Source organism: Haliaeetus albicilla, chromosome 1, assembly GCF_947461875.1.
Source record: "Haliaeetus albicilla chromosome 1, bHalAlb1.1, whole genome shotgun sequence".
Classification (NCBI taxonomy): Eukaryota; Metazoa; Chordata; class Aves; order Accipitriformes; family Accipitridae; genus Haliaeetus; species Haliaeetus albicilla.
In genome coordinates, this window is record NC_091483.1 from 75,048,207 (window position 1) to 75,066,197 (window position 17,991).

Genomic DNA, 17,991 nt, shown 5'->3' on the forward strand with positions numbered 1-17,991 from the left:
ACTTAATGATACAAGAAAGAAAGAAAAATACAGGACTTTATTCTGCCCCAAAGTGTGTAACCATACCATACATGACTACATTTCATATTGTAATACAAAGAATTAAAAGAACAAACTACAAAATTAGAAATTAAGAGTCATTGCATATGTGGTCAAGATAAATGGAGGGACTCCATTAAAGAACTGAAACATATAGCAATTAGTCATTTAATTATGACCCTGCAATAGAACACAATTTAGCAAAATAAGTATTGTATGCTTCCTAGTGTACAGAGGACATACAAGGTTGAAGTACAAGCCGAAAGCCATTCGTGCCATGCAGTCCTGACTAAACATTGCTGCTCAGGGGTCTCTCCTGCACAGTGCTCTCCTGCTGCTTCTGTCCCACCCTACCTCCACCCGTTCCACAACCGCCCACCCGACACTTCTCAACGACGTCACTTACTACCTCAAAACCTCTCTCTCTGCCCATCGGAGGCCTTACAGCTCTCGTCCTCCTTTTCCCCTTCGCTGCCTGAAAGCAGCCCGAGGTATTGGCACCCCCCAGCCTAACAGAGGCCCTGTCCATCCGCAGCCGCCTCCGACCGCTCAACCCACCTCTCCTTTGATGCTTTCTGCTGCATGAAGATAAGGCATCAGTTTTCTGCTATTTTACCAATTGCAACGTTTAATATTGTCCTAAAAGGTTACATCCATATTCTGTTTTGTTACAGATGCTTACTGTGAGTCAGTGTTTCTCTCTCCCACACCGGGTGTCAATGGTTCCTGCTGTTAAAACCAGAAATGCTAATACTAGAAACCAGAAGTGGTTACCAGCCTTCCCCGCTTTTGGCTGGGGTAATTACGCACGGTTTCTGGAGAATTCCTGCAAGCTTTACCTATCTGATCTTAAACTACTTTTACAATTAGTGATAGACAGAAGCATGGCAATCACTGGAAAACAGTGAGTTCAGTGGCAAAAGTGATTTTCTTTACCATGCTACATATTAAACAAACATTTATAGCAAACTGTGAAAATACACCTCTAAGGTTACTTGGGATTTCTGTACTTTACTGCTGGCAACAACAAAAAAAATTATTGAAGAAATGCCAGTTTTTGTAAGTGAAAATAATTAATATAAAACAAGGTTAAATATTCAGTGTAATGCATTTACATTTTTATCTTGGGAAGGAACAAACACAAAAGGCTGCAAATAGGGTTTATATGCAGCAGGTTTGCATGTGCACCCAAGGGATTCTTAAGAGGGTGAAAAACCCCTATGCTAGGGCCCAAAATACAACTGCCCATGCCTCATACCACCAGCTGAAAAACTTGTGAAATACTTTTAAGACAGTTACTTTTTAACCTTTTCTAACAGCCAAATTACCATGTGACCAATTCTTAGGGAGGCAAGACTTAAAGACAGATTTCCCTTAAACTTTTCACTAGAAAAAACAAAACAAAACCAAACCAAACCAGATTGGGCTCTTTCAACGCACAACATGAGCGGAACACACCACAGTTATTTCAGTCCTAGACATCAAAGATGATTCCACGAGCCAGTTATAAAATAAAACAAAGTGAAAAACACCTTCATTTTGTTACAATAGTGAGAGGGGAGAAGGAGAGGAAGGAATGGATAGCCTCAAAGCTTGACTAAAACATGATCTGTAATCACAAGCTTGCAGAAGTTTACATGTCAGTTCAAGAATACATCCCGCTTGAAAACACCACGCACGGCAAAAGCATCCTCTCTAAAAGTCAATATTTAAGAAGAAATTTACTTGTGACTTGGAACAGAATATTGGAAAAGAACACTTCTTGTGGTAAGCAATGCGTGTTTTATTTTTAGTTGTGAAATTTTTTTTATTCTTTTGTAAAGCGGTGCGGGCTTTAAATTAAAAATAGCAATCGAATACCTTCCACTTGGAAGTCATTTACATTTGATTACAAATTAGGGATCAGATCTGCGGTTAGCTGCTGAAAACACAGGATTAGCACCTTTTTGGACATTAGTTTCTGGTTATAACCTTAAACAATCAAGCCATAACTTGAGGGGCTGGTTGGATTACTTGCTGCATTCATTTACATAATAAGACAAAACACTCAGTACGATCTGGTACATTCTAGTGGTTAATGGATTTTAAAATATGACAGTGTTTCTGCAGTGTGTTTGGCCTTTAGGAGTCACTCTTCTTTTTGCTCTTCTTCAGGAAGGAAGGAGTGCGAAACTTCTTTTTCTTTTTTGATGGGGACTTCCCTGGAGATTCATCACTACCTGCATCAGCTGCTGTCCCCTCCTCAGCTGTTGGTGTTACTGGCTCTTCAGCGGGTTGAGACTGGGGTTCCTTATTTTCCACTGCAGGTGATTCCATTTGGCTTTTGGGCACATCTTCATCACATCTCCCTTCCTCCTTTCCTAAGGGAGGGAAGCTGAGTGCTTCTGAAGGCTCATCAGGGGTGAGATCTGGGAGGGTTTGCTTGAAAGTTGCAGCGTCACTGTCATCTTTGTAAGTCTGGTCCTGCTGTGTCTCTAGTGGACGGACAGACAATGACACAGTTAGTTTACGTAAGTGTCCCTACAACAGAGACAGTGAAGCGAGTTGATGGTAGAGCACTCTCTATAAAAAACCTTTAAGATATTTACTTTGCATGGAAGCCTTTGTAATGGGTCTGTTCTCCTTTAGCTTTGGCCACAGAGACAGAAAGAGGATATTCAAAAGTTTTGTTGGCTTTTATGCTTCTTACCACAGAACAGATAAAGCTGAATTGCATCATGCTGGTGTAAACCAGCAAGAAAGTAACTGTTCAGACTGCTCTCATGTTTTATTTATAATATTTGCACACAACATGAGATTTTAGTACAGCAAGCAGGAATTAAACCTACAGTTTTCATCAGCATTGAAGAGAGAGCATCATTAAATTCTGTATCTTGATTCTTTTTTCTTTTGGTGGGATAGAACTGGTTGTTGGTTTGCAGGGATCTGATACATGCAAATCCATTAATTTCTAAACTGTTGGTTTGCCAATTTTTAATCGCAATGCTTCGATTTTCATAATACTCTTCCATGAGATCTAACAGATGTTGCTCCAGAATATGATTTCCTATCACAAAGGCTTCACTTCTTTTGCAAGACATGACTATATATTATGGATTCCTAGATGTAAAATCCATGTAGTTTATCAAATTAAATGAGCTCAGTGGGTTATGCGATACAGCTTTTTTTTTTTTTTAAATGTATGTGACGTCTAACAGCAAAACTCACCCCTGTATAAAGGAACATCAAAAATCTAGTGATAACTTTACATCCAAAGGTGAACTTTACCACTGCTCCCTCAGTTGTAACACTTCCCTTATTCACCACTATGCTTCAGAGATGTTGTGTTTAAAGCTCCAATTTGTGCATATGTATTTAACAACGAGCACTTTTTAAAGTTCCCTGCAATGTTCATCACTACACTGTAGCGGTGCCAAATATATCCCCATTGATGTTACGTAAGGAGGAATTTAGAACAAAATCCAGGCCATACCCATTGTAAAGGCACAAAAGAAAGGCAACTGTTCTTCCCCCTTTTAAAATCTTGTTCATTTTAATTTGAAAAGACTGAAGGCTTCCACAAGAATTTACAGAAAATACTTGATACTTTCCCATTCTTCCTATGAAAATGACAACGAGTGTTCTTTTTATTTCTGCCAGATGCGATTAATAATCCTCTAACATACTTCAGAGGGCTCTGTTCTGTGAATACCTGCTAGAAAACCATGTTTTACCTAGAGCGCCATGAACTTCTAATTGGTTAAAAAAACAAAACACACTAGTATTCAGTGCCAAACACTCAGAATGCACAAGTTAGCAGTTTAAAAGTTATAATGCAGGCAGGATTTAAAATAGGGTGAAAAAGGGAAAGCAACTATGTACATTACAAGCTGCCTCCTGAAGCTCTAGCTCAACATCATATATATGTGACACACAAATTTGTAAGAAGCACCACCTACAATTCTTCACTACCACTACACTCTTTTTGGATTTCATTTTACTTCTCAGGAATTAACTGAAAGCATTGCTGAGCTCTTCTCCCTGGGATCCAGGGACAGGACGCCTGGGAACGGTCAAAACTGCACAAGGGCAGGTCGAGACTGGACATCAGGCAGCATTTCTTTACCGAGAGGGTGGTCAAACCCTGGAACAGGCTTCCTAGAGAGGTGGCCGATGCCCCAAGCTTGTCAGTGTTTAAGAAGCATTTGGACAATGCCCTTCACAACATGCTTTAACTTTTGGTCAGCCCTGAAGTGGTCAGGCAGTTGGACTAGATGATCGTTGTAGGTCCCTTGCAACTGAAATAGTCTAGTCTACTCATTAGCTGGCCCAATTTTTAGAACAGGCACCATATTAGATTATCAGTCAGTTTTGTTTTATCTTTTTAAAAGAAGTTTAAGAAAGTTTTAAACAAAGTTATAAAAAATGAGATTAGAAATTCTTAAAATTAAAAAATAGGAAGCCACAGGCATTCAAACAGCACTTGCCAGTTGGCCTAAACATTGGATAAATATAAATAGGTTTATAACTCATTAATTCAGGACTGCTATCCCTTCCCAGTTTGTCAAATTACCATCACCTTTACTAAACAGATTAACATTATGCTGGAATTAAACAAACTTCTGTTTATCTAGCTTGTGAAGGGCAATATTTTACCAGAATTAGGGTGACTTAAAAATTCCACATTTGATAAAGAAAGTATACAATATGTAAATACCTTGCTATTCTACTTGATGGATTTCAGTAACATAACTAGGAAGGTCTGAAAATATATCTTGCTGCAAAACCTATTTACAGCTTAAGAACTCAGCAGTACCTCAAAATTTCTTCAGTTTTTTTGAATAATCATGTCTACATCCGTGCTCTCCCTTTATATATACTGTGGCATAAGAATTTCAAAAGTAACATTAATACCGGTGTGGGTTTACAATTCACATTATCTATGAAAATAAAGGTTTATGGGTTTTTTTCCCCCAACACAACATGTGGACAAACATTCAAACTAGGCTATAACTGAGTTAACACAACACACTTTTCTGACTTCAGCTATGCTTAAATAGAAACAATATGAGGGAAAAAAAGTTGAGAAGCAGCTGGATACAGAGAACATTGTCATTCAAAAGAACTTCTGCCAACCAAAGTCGTCATGGCATGAACTTCCAGTTACTCTTTAAAACAAGCTTAGTAAGTTTATCCTGGAAAATTTATACAACTAGAAGATTTTGTGGAACACAATTCTCAGTTTAAAAGAATTTTCAGGTTTTAGAATTTACTAGTAACGTCACAGGTGTCTACGATGTAGTTTGACTTTCACGTCTATGACAAACACACTGACTTTCGGATATAACAGGACATACAAATGGAGGGGGCCAAACATCCTTATTACTTTAAAGTATAATCTGAGGTAGGCTTGCAGATCTAGGTGAAACAGCCGTAGAAGTTGCTGCCACCAAGTACTTGCTGCTATTCCTTGGCCGAAATTTGCATTTCCCTACAGCTGACATATATAACATAGGAGTAGTTCCATATCCACTTCTGTGCAGAAGTCTGCTGGCTAAGTTTAAATCAATGTCAGTGGTAACACTTTTGCACTGGAATAGATTAGGAACTTTCTTTCATTTCATCACCAGGTCCAAGCTGTGTAGGCAGCAGCAAACTGTTGGGGCAGAAACTCCCAGACCTTTTTCAGCTGTATCTGAAAGACAACTTCAGACTATTCCTTTTTAAACTGAGGAATCGGACACACAGATATGGGAACACATAATGTCACTTTCACAGTCTCTTTCAAAGGGGAAGTGCATTTTAACATAAGATCTGTAACTACCTAGAATTTCATGAGATCAACAACTAAAGAAATCAGCGTCTCAACTGAAAAAGCCTGCTTTTTAAAAAAGAAACAAAAAACAAAAGCAACAAAAAGCCCTTAGTAAACAAAGATGCAAGAGTGAAGCAAAGCACGTAAGCAGGTCAGAGTATGGAATGATACTTACTATGGTAACAGGTACTCTTTAGCATATCCATCTCCTGTTTGTAACGCAGCCACAAGAAGAAAAAAGCACAAGTAGAGAATCTATGCATTCATCACAGCCATTGTGTTAAGTCAGAAGAATGGTTGCAACCATTCTTATAGAAAACAGAATGAGATGAAGTAGTGAATGGAAGACTAACAGACAAGTGATATATCCAATGTACAAGGTAAAGGAAACAAGACAAAAATTAGATTACACCTGTTCAAGATTGTTGTTTTATCCTTTTTTGAGGAAATTGTAGACTTTACTAGCCCTGCTCTCATTTTTAGTTAAAACTACTCCATAAGGTGAGCAAATAATGATAGTTAGATTCAAATTGAGTTGGAAATAATATTTACTGAGGTGTAATCCAAGTACAATAATGTTTAAGAAATGTGCAATCAGTGAAGGAGATTTACCAAAGCAACTAAATTGGTCTCTGGTTCACCATCAGACACTATTACATTTCGTAAGAGCAATTCTTTCTCGCAGAAAAGGTACAAAAGGGTAAATCAGTTGAGAAACACCAAGAGATGACAAGGCAGTACTGAAAAGATGAAAATTTGTCTTTATATTAATGCACACTTCTTTATTATTGTAAACATAAGTCCTATTACACTCACAGTTCAGTGTAGTATATTTTAGGTAGTATAAAAATAAATACAAGAAATAATTTACCTTTATTAGATACTAGTTCATACATTTTCATGCGTCAGTCACTAATGATGCAGTTACTGGTTTCCCCTGGCCCCCAAATCAGAAGAACATACCTTCCTCTATTTTAATCGGCGTACTGGGAGGAGTGCGAGCTGAAGTGTGATCAGGGGGGCTTCTCTCTTTCTGTTGCCTGCCGTCTTCTGAAGGTTCTGCAGACAAAGAGAAATTAAAAAGGCAGACAAAACCTTTCAGTGTGTGAGAAAACAAGTGTGTCCTGTTGCTCCAAGCACACAAGATATGAATACATTTTTCTGAATCAAAATTCTGCCAGGATATTAAATAATACCAAAACAAGCAAAAGAAAATTAAGTGATCGTTTGATATTAAAAAACTGTTCGAGTCACAGTTGTGCTCTGTGGTGTTTTGTTGTTTGGGTTTTTTTCATAGGAGGGCATGAATAATGTAATTGTTTATGAATTGGTTTATCATGCTGTTCTAAAGAAAACTTGAGGAAAAACCACAAGGAAGATAGAAACAAACGGGGGCGGGGGGGGGCAGGGAATGCTCTCAGACCTACACAAGATAATGCTCTTTTGCTTGCTTTGTATTGCTGAAACTCGGAGTAAACAAAATTGCATCCCAAAAGAAAAGAAGACTGCACAGATAATCAGGGAAACATGCAGTAATTAAATGATTCAAAACAGATTTCACAGTGCTTGGTGTATTTGTTATTAGTAAGGAGGGTCCCCCTTGCTTCGAGGTTTAAACAGCCCTAGATCCAAAGGCAAACTGTTAGAGTACACCATGTATCAGGAACAATATTAAAACATTGTTCCATACAGTTCACCTATACAATTACAAGTGAAATCAGTCCCACAGATGAGAGTCAACTGACAGAATCTCCAAATGGTGTAGATAAAGAGGTTGCTCCTTAGATTGCAAGCACAGCTGTACCATATTAGTAATACCTGAGGCCTCAGCCAAAAGGTCAGGATCAGACCTTAATGCTTTGATCACTGCAGTATGAAATTCCTTATGGGAGGACTTCTGCCCATCTGGCTCTTCTCGGTTAAGATGTGTGATGACTTGCTGCGTGGTCTGACAAGAAACCCATGCAGCAGCAAACTGAGTGTTATCTAAAGATTTAGACAGTGATGATACGTCAACGATCCTGTAAAGTCTTTGTATCTGTTCCTTGAAAGGTTTTTGATCTGCCTTTCAAATCCAGAGATATATTTTTTTTATCTGATGTATTTTGCTCACTGATGGTCTGATTTCTAAGCAATGTACTCTGTTCCCCAGCTGGTGTCTGTCTCAGTAACACAGTCTCTCCATATTTTGATATCTTATCTAAGAAGGATGTAGCAATGTTACTGAGAGAATAAATGTATGCAGTTATACAGGCCTAACAGCAGAGTATCCCACCCCGCACAGTCCAATACTTGATGGACCGAACACATACAATCTACAATGGCTCCTATACTGTCTTATTAAAAAGCAGAAGCAGGGAGCACACACTGCAAAAGAAATGGCACTTCTGGTTCCTGCATCACTCAAGGTTCAAAACCTAACAACAGATGAGCATCACAAGTATCATCCCTTAAAACTATACAGAAGTAAAGTAGGATAACCACTTCAGATTCAGCAATGATCTCTTTTTACAGCACAATTCTCTCATAATTCTATGGTAACTTAGAAGGTCTGTTTTGGGGGAAGTCCCCAAGATGTGCCATTGCCAAGCAGCAATCAATGTTGTTCTGTATCTTCCCCATTCAACAGATTTCTCAAATACACAGTTTTCAATGTGTTAGAAAACTGCAGTTTTGCTGCTGAAAAGCAACACCACCATTCTCTCACCCTAGACTATCTCTAGCACTAAGGGTAACAAAGCAGAACAATCTGCAATACTTTGCAGGACCCAAAATTTTTTTGACTGAAGTTTCGAGCTTTCAACTTCCTAACAGCAGCAGTAACTGGCCAAACTAAACACCCCAGTTTGTCTACAAGGATAATTTTAAAAATAAGATCTATGCATTTTACAGACTACTCCATTAACACTTAGATCGCACATTCTATCTCCAATATGCTTTTTAAATTTCTAATTCACACTGGAAAAACTAAAACACACAAAAGCTGAGTAATTTATCCATGGCCTTTGCAGGTAACCCACCTTCCAATTAATAAGCTTGCTGTTACAGTCTATTGCAGAAAAAACACACACAGAGAAACCAACCTTCTGGTCCTTTCTGCTTTCTTTCTACTTCTTTGCGATATTCTTCCAGTTCTCGATCAGTGAGTTTATTGAAGGGATTTGGTCCTGTTGTGCTCACTATGACTTTTGGTTGATACTCTTTCTCAATTATTGCCTTGGACGCAGTCACCAGTTCTCCCTGACAAAAGAAAATTAAGATACATCTGCAATCGTGCAGTAACTTGCAGAACCCTGAGAAGTACAGAGGCTACAAAGCAACCAAAAACAAAACAAAAAGATAATATGAAAAATGCTGCATTTATTTTCTTTTAGATTTAAAAAAAAGAAATAAATCTATGACAGAATTTTTTTTTTTTTAAATCAACAACAGGTTAATATAAAGGAGAAAACAGGTCTCATTAATCACCCTTACAGACACATCAGTGTTTCCACCAGGGAATATCCACCATTAAGCAGTAAATCAAATAGCAGCCAAACAGTCTAGCTGAACTACATCTGAAGTCACAGAAGTATCCCGTTTCTTTTTCTCCTCACAAAAGAAACAGCATACCAGGCCCAACTGCAGGGCAGTCTGGGCACAGAATACCTGCAGAACTTCACAGGACTCAGCTCAGAGGTATTTTTGTTTGAGGTTTGTTTTGGGTTCTTTTGGTTTCATTGTTTTGTTTTGTTGTTTTTAATACGGGAAAAGCCATTTCTAGTAGCTACTACATAACATCTAACAGATGTTATAGTAAAAAGCCATCTTCTATGCATTCTGTATACACCAGATTAACAGTTTATTACAAGTAACTTTTAACTAATTAAGGTTAACTGTAATCTTATACATGTTAGCATATTTGCATCTATAACATGTCATACAAGCCAGATAAAAAGTTATACAAATAAAAATAAAACATTAGCAATTCTAAGTACAGTAAGTTCCAATGGACAAAAGCAGCTGCATCAGAGATTCTCTAATACTAAGGTTTTTAGTTTTTCTTCTCTAATCATACAGTAAAGACTAAAGCCATTGGCTTTTCATTGTCTCAGATACGGAAGATGCTTGCCTGGATAGCTGCTGTATCGTTCAAGTGCCTTGTTTAAGCATTTTTTTTCACTAGATATACAGAACTCTACTCACACTAGTCTGGAAATGACTGATGTGTGGTCTGTGCCTTGTGTCATTGTGATACCTGAACTGCCTTCACTGGTGAAAAGAGGTATCTGAATTCCAGTACCAAATAAGTACAGGTTATTGATTGGTCCAAGTCATCTTCATATTCAAATGTTATTTATACCAATATTTAAAAGAAAGCATTAGAAAGCACAGTTCAAAAATAAACAGCACCAAACAAACAGACAAACATTCCATTCCATGTCCATGCTTGATGGACAAGCATGAGATCATCACTGTAAAACTGAAGATTAAATTAGACAGAGTACTGTTTTGGATGCTAAGAGCTGCTTTGGACAAGTTGTCAGCACCAAAAAGGTGACAGACAAGAATGTCCAGATCGAATGACGACAAGAGCAGTTATATATTTCTGAAAGCCTCATGAGAGATCTCCAGAAATCTGGTCTAGAGCAAGCCGGGGAGGCAAGAACAGCTGATTGTTAGAATCTATGCTGCTCTTCAGGAAGCAAACACCAGCCAGAAGTACTGAAAAACAAACAGCATAACAACAAGTCTCCACTGTAAGATCCTGAAAGCATAACAACAAGTCTCCACTGTAAGATCCTGAAAGGAACTGCAGGAGAGAAACGTCTCTAAAACATTATAGCTCACCTCCATTTCTCCATAAAATAAGAGGAACTCTCATCTCAGATGCAGAATGTGAGTTGAATGTCAAAAGCCTTTTCTCAACTATTTCCATCAATACCAGAAAACCTCCGATTTGATAGTCACGGCTTTTCTTACAGGATAATGCATAAGAAAGTCACAAAAACATCAACCTTTGTCCAAATCCTAATTGTTTTGTAGAAAATGTGAAACGCCCCCAAAACTACAGGTTACAGCTTTTAATGATGGCAGAAAATTGGTGCCCATGGCAGTTTTATATTTCCCTTTCTATCTCTATCCAACCTTCAAACTAAATATGTAGTTTTAAGTGAAACTCAGCAATAAGTAGCAGGGGCTTGTAAAGCACTGATTTCAGGCAGAGTTTCTAGAGTTTTCTAGGATTACAAAAGTCAATAGAGGAACAAGACATACAGCGCACACTGGTATTCCTTCCTGGAATGTTTAAGAAGCTTTGAATCTTGTCTGCAAGTTAAATCCAAAAATGACTGGGTAGAATAACTTTCGCATGAAATAACATTTTACTGAATGCCTATTGATTTAATAATGACAAACAGCAAGACACGCAGTTTGCAGCAAGATGACTACTGCATTGGCATTATGTGTTCTCCTCCTTAAGAGAGCACCTTTGTTAACTACTGGGAATAAAAGCACCGCATCAAGCTTATCACATTTACTGAATTAAAAAACCAACAAAGCAAAACCAAACACACACAAAACCCAAACCCACCATCAATGCAAACAGTATTTGTACTGTCTGAGTATCTCTGACCTAAGAGAAATATTGAAAAAGATCAGAGGCAATGACAGTAAGCGGATTATGTATTACAAAGAAAAACCACTTTTTTGGACTGTAAAAGCAGAAAGATTACACAAGAGACCAGAAAGGCAAACTTTTGATCTGCTAAAAGCTGTTTCCAGATTAACACATCCAGTTTTGCTCAGTATCAATAATATGGAAGCAGTTCAAAGGCCACTAGTGAAAATTATAAGGGTAGAGGGACTGATTCTATGGGGAAAATAAATTATAGTAGTATGCTAGTAAGTTCTGCAACATGATTACTCTAAAACATGAACAAATCAAAGAAGTAGAGATGCATTGCTTCACAGAATAGGCCACACAGCAGCTTTCCAAGAATTCAAATAAAAATATACAACACCAAATGAAGAGAGTAACACGGGACAGAAAGGAAACGAGAATAAAGGACTAAAAAGACAGTACAAGGCATATTTTGGATTGTTAAATGTGACACTAAAATACACAAGACTTTGCAGAGCTATCAACCTGTCCATGCTGTTCGGAGATTCCTATGAACGTTCAGAAAAACTGAACAAGAAAATTGGTCTGGAGTTGCTTCCAGTATTAGAGAGCCTGTAGAGAGGGAATAAATTCCTATATAAAGGACTGGCACTCTGTTTCAATGCAGGATGACATGTAAAAACCAAAAGTTCTGGTGATTTCATCTGGATTATTCTAGTACTAGCATTATTTTGATGACAATTTTGCTACTATTTTGATGACTATTGGAAGTGTGATTGCATGTGTAAGCACCTGAATATCAACAGCATTTTCTCCACTGTAAGAAATAATGGATAGATCACACTCATGAACAGAATATATTTTCACTCCTGAGAATTTTGTAGGGCCATACTCTCCCCAAAAGACCCAACAAAGGGAAAGGCATTTATAGCTAAATATACACAATATACCTTCATACTACACTTGGACTTCACGTATCCTACAAGGAAATTTTAGATTATCCAGTCAATCTGCAACTTCTCCACCAAATCTTGCTTTCAGAGAAAAATTCAAAATTGCTATGAGGTGACCATCATTTAACAGGCAAGCACTTCATCTTGTTCTCAGGGATAGATATGAGCAAAACTGGACCCTCATACATGCCAATTTTTCTCTCTATCAGACAGTAGGTTCACAATAATTGTCTGAAGTTAACAATCGCTCTTAACACAACCTGGTATTAATGCAGTGCCTTTATCCAAAAAACCAAGATTCTTAAAGTACTGTTCATGTAGAAGTCGCCATTAAAACACAGTGCCACGTCTCGGGCAGAACTGAGAGGTTTTTCATGAAGAACAAAGCCAGAGAATTTCCATTCTAAAGGAAGAAACACGAAATGGGTGATTCCCCTTTTACTTAAAATGCTTGAAAATTCATGTGAATTTACTTCTTTTTAAATCCAATTGCAGAATGGTGATTGGTAAGAGTAACCAACATTCCCTCTCATTCAGCCAAGACTGCAGCAGAAGCTTGGTTAACTAAGTCTGCAACATGAATAAAATTACATGATGCACAAGGAGCTTGTGTTGCGACACGGCCAGGACTTCTCAGAAAATGGACAAAGCAAATGACAAGGCAAAATGGAGTATTTACTACTGCAGCCATTGGCACAGAAGACTCAAAGCATTACATGCATACTGTACACAAACAGGATTTTTTTCATCCAAAATAGCGTGCATTAGTATTTGATATAAATGTCAATGTTAACTGAAAACATAATACATTTTAAGCATTACTGCAATCAGATGGAACTTTTTACTTTAACTGTAATTGAGTGTTGAAGAATTTGTCAACTGATAACTTGTAAGTATCTAGTACCTAAAAGTCCTTAACCCCTTGATCTACAGGTCTCCTCAAAGTTTCATGTGACATTTATGTGAGCATCCTTAAGATTTCTTGTACTTCCTCTGTTCCACAACACATGACTGATTTTTGACATAATCTTTCTATGAAATTTCTGTGGTGGTTTCTTTTGTTGTTGTTGTTGGGTTCGTTGGGGATTTTTGCATTATTTTTTTTTGTTTGGTTGGTTTTTTTGGGGGTGGGTTGTTGGTTCCCCACCACCACCCCCCCAACAGGAAATTATTAAGCATTCAGGTCACAACCCATATTAAGATGATAAAGATTATGAAATAGGCCACTCCTACTGTAATTAACACTGTGATGTAATTTTACACAGTATTTCCAGAGGAAAGCACTTCCATGACACCACAAAAAGGAAACACATCATTTGGACATCTAAATCCTAACATGACACTACTAGGCAAAACCATATACCAACAGACCTGTTGTTGGCTCCTTGCCATCTACAAAAATGCAGGTAAAATATTTGACTAGTCTTACAGAAAGATGATGCCATTATCCAAAAATAATACTTGAAAGACATCTTGCACATCACTGATGAAAGAAGCTGCCTTTGTTGTGATAACCAATGGATGACTATCATAAAAACAATTTTTCACTTTGAAGGTATTATTAAGCAGAGAATAAAAGACATGCACTACCTGGAAGAATTTGGCTTTGTTTTATTTTTCATCTTAAATATGGAAATAGTGCTTTATTATTTTTCCTTTCAGAATATGGATAAAACAAACTGTAATCTGAAAAGCATCTTTATCAAATTCTCAGTATGATACAACCATCTATAACACAAACTGGCTCATTACACTAGAAAGCATTATAAAGTCATGAGATTTACAACAATGACGTAATTCAAAGTATTCTGGTTTTTGATGGGGAAGTTATTCTGATAATGAGATTGTTAGGCATGACTTAAACCAAGATTTAAGAATCTTTTAGATAAAATACTGGAGCAGAAGAGACACTGATGCTTATTTACACACTGTGCTACCATGTTAGATCACCACTAAGAAACTCCTTCAAAACCTGGAAAGACAGCTATGGACAGATTGTTTCCAATGTGCAAACTGTTCCTGTTTACTCAGCCTCAAAGGACTGTCCCACCCCAACCACACACACACCTCTTGAATTTATTCCGATTTGAAGTATATTACATAAGCACAATTACATGTTTGAAAGCCAATTGATTTTGGATATGTGGGGCATTACTCAGCAACTCTTGTAGATAACCACAAGAAGTTTTAAGGAAACAAGATGTCTAGCAACGTACAACCAAAAGTTGACAGTGTTTGTCAGCATGACACACTCTGAACATGTGGATATTTTCAGAATTACACTGATGTAATCAGGTTGAGATTAAGCTAACTGAAAATGGATCTCAAATTAGAGCAATCCTACACTAACAGCATGCACAAAGAAACCCACTATATGCAGAACCTAATCAGCACCTTAACATCGAAAGTGTTTCCTCACCAGCTTCTACAGACAAAGAAAAAGATCAAAATCCTTAAAAGATACTTTAACAGGGTAAGGTAACTGCTTGTATAGTTGCATATACATAATTTGGAGATCCATCTTTTTTTTTTTTCTTTTTTTTTTTTTTTTTCCTAGCCAAATCATTAGCTAACAGAGGGAAAAGGTCAGGGTAAGGAAGAGGTAAAATGAAGGGTGAATAACAGTATTTAGAGCAGTATGACAGGGCAGTACCTTTCTAACAGACAGAGATTTAGCGGGACTAAAGGCCTGCTCTGTGAGATCGAGCCCTTCAATAGATTCCGTACAGTCTGAGAGGGGAGCATCCTGCAACAGTAAATTGAGTAAACAGAGCAAACCGAGCCCAGGCTTTAAAACATCAACGAAAAGCATTATGATGCTTGCTAAAAACATGCAAAGAAACAGTAACTGGTAGATAAAATTGCAAATGACAATGAATTGACATGCACACAATATGACACCCAACATGAATAATGCTATGGTCATGATAAAGCTTGCCAAACTTTTTAAAGTATATCAGAAAATACTTATCTGGGCCAGTTAAAGCACTCAGATATACAGAACTTTAATGTCATTCAGCTATACAGTATACCTGTATAGCTCTAATTCTTAACTTTACTTTGGAGCTATGATTCATAGATAAAGCCTTTTGTATATCCAGATATACTGCTTTGAAGTTTTACTGATGTATAATAGCTTTTTTTTTCCAAACTGCTCTTCAAATAAAATATTATGAAGCATGATAAAACATATCTAACACACAACACTACTGCCCCACAGTGAGCCTGCTGTGCCCAGTATTAATACTTCAAGATACATAAACTTGGAAAACAAACAAAGAAAAAGTGTCACAAAGCCCAACGAGTTTTGAACAAGTATCTAACCCATATAAATAAGCCTTCTGAATTTCATGCATTACATTCAGCAAAAAAACCAAGAAGCATCCTCCACAGACATGCTTGGGCTACATGGCTGAAGCCTCTTAAATTTCTGACCCTGAGCACTCTCGCAAAGACAATAGTGTTACCTCTAAGACTTACCTTATAAACAGTTACTCTCTGCCAATTAAAGAATAATTTTATAGTGATATATTAGGTGAAAGCAGAGGATATCGTAGATTAACTTTAAGCTAATAGTTGTAGGCATTTTATACTCTCACCTGTACAAGACTCCTGTCCACAACTACCCCAGAAAGAACCTGTGATTGAGGGCCTGCGGTTTTAATATCTTGTAAATTTTGCTCTCGGATCTGTAAAGGAAAGCAGCAGAATACAGTCACATGAACAACAGAGAAAAGTTAACCACATTTTCATATTTGAAAAAGGGGTGGGTGAACCTGCCAACAGGCTGCAACTAGTGTTGATTGCTATGGCCCTACCCATCAAATAAAACTTTGCTTATAAACACCATTTGAAGATAGGTGCTCAGGTTCCTAGTTGTTTCCTCACATTTCTCAGAATTTCATCTTTAAGTACCATAGCAGGTAGTGTCCTTTTTTTTTTTTTTTTTTTTTAGTATTGGCTCATAGTAAAACTCTACATATCAGGTAACAGACAACTCCAGTTTGCAAAGAAAAGTGAGAAGAGAAGCACACAGTTCGTATTTATATAACTCTGCTGTACCTGACCAGTCATTTAGAGGTTTCTGTCAATTAGCCACCGATACTGCACCAGAATATCATCATCTTACAGAACTTACTGTAAAATGCTGCACAACATTCAATTTTTACATCTAGTCAGGACCATATTCTCAAAAGGGCATATAAATATTTTTCTATGCATAAACTGACACTCTGGAATACTCCAACATGCCCCTTTTGTTGCATCCTAAATATCTCCCAGTTCTTTCCATACAGAAGATGGGAACAGAAACTGGATCTTTAAATCTAGGTATTATCTATTTAAATTAGATATCCTAGAGTGGTAAAGAATTCATAACAACTGACTCAAAATTTATTTCTAAACTATTCTGGTTCTTGTTCCACGATAAATGAAGGAAAGCATGCAGCCAGAAAGACCTCTACTTTACAACTAAAAAGGACATTAAATTTATGTAAAAATACATGCACACAAGTACACAAACACAAGTATTTCAGAAAATATGAAGATCCTGCATCATCTGTACTTTTTTCTAGTTTACTACCCTTCTTGTCATCAGGAAGGTAAAAAGTTTGAAGTTTTACTTCCCTCCTCTTAGTTGCTTTATTCAAGTTTCTAATAAAACAGTATTTGTGTTTCAAACACCAAGAAACCGCTTGGCAATTTCACCAGACTTCTCATTTCAAGTGATTATTATTTTACAATGCCAAGTCAGGAAAAGCAAAAGCTCTGTCAACCTTACACAAATTATTTAGAACAAATCAGCATTCCTGCTAGTACCCCTGCACACAGACCTTCCTGTGATGTAATGCTAACTCCCATGTTCCTCGTGGCCATCAGTTAGAAGCCGCAAAACAATCCAGAACAAGTTAAATATTAACAAGATACCAGTGCGTATTTTATACTTTAAAAGAAATAAAGTGAAAAAAACCCAATGCATTCAATGCTTTCCTGTTGATAGACTGGTGACAAGAACATCTGAAATTGGAAGACTGGAAAATTAACTGCTAGGTCATTTCAAAAAGACTAACATGCAGTTCCAAAGGCCCCAAAAATTTATGCAACAATCACAGCATATTATAATATAATAAAATATAATATGGAGAGAGATCCATAGACTTCTTTGTCGAGGCCACAACTACAACTGGTGAAACCAAAGCAGGAAAACAATTCACTAATGTAAAAGTATGATCTCAGGGAACAAAAATTACAAAATTAGTGGCTGTTTCAGAGGTATCCAGCAACTGGTCTGACAAAAACAAAATGTAAGACAATGAAAGTCTTCATATAGTGGACAGTAATACCATCTTTTCCCAAGCTGAGTTCAGAACATTTAGGAATTGTTTCAGTATCTATTTAGAAAGGGGCAGGACAATACCAGAGCTGTGTTATTGAACCCCAAGAATTTCACTATAGCAATGTAAGTTAGTTCATTACAAGTATGCAACTTAATTGTAGTGATGACCAAAAAAGTTATTTTACTGCTATTACAAACCTTGTTCCTCATTTCTTGGACCTCCTTTGGATTGGTGTTCAAGGGAACAAACAGGTTAGGGACAGCAGAG

General features: G+C 37.3%; 1 protein-coding gene across 13 annotated transcripts in view; it reads right to left on the reverse strand.

Moving 5' to 3' along the window:
* Nucleotides 1–19: 19 nt before the first annotated feature.
* The window catches only part of ADD1 (adducin 1), a 66,592-nt gene continuing 48,620 nt past the window's right edge, over nt 20–17,991 (reverse strand). For 4 of the 13 annotated variants that reach the window (XM_069794890.1, XM_069794852.1, XM_069794873.1 and 1 more), the window contains exons 11-17: nt 17,922–17,991; nt 15,988–16,077; nt 15,869–15,886; nt 15,042–15,134; nt 8,917–9,073; nt 6,797–6,892; nt 20–2,513 (exon numbers count right to left, since the gene is read on the reverse strand). The exon at nt 17,922–17,991 is cut by the window's right edge and continues 32 nt beyond it. In XM_069794890.1, the coding sequence (XP_069650991.1) occupies nt 2,161–2,513; nt 6,797–6,892; nt 8,917–9,073; nt 15,042–15,134; nt 15,869–15,886; nt 15,988–16,077; nt 17,922–17,991 (877 nt within the window). In that variant the 3' untranslated portion in view covers nt 20–2,160. Of the gene's footprint in view, nt 2,514–6,007; nt 6,043–6,796; nt 6,893–8,916; nt 9,074–15,041; nt 15,135–15,868; nt 15,887–15,987; nt 16,078–17,921 lie in introns of those variants that run through there. The other 9 variants (XM_069794904.1, XM_069794881.1, XM_069794951.1 and 6 more) reach the window with 5 other exon arrangements.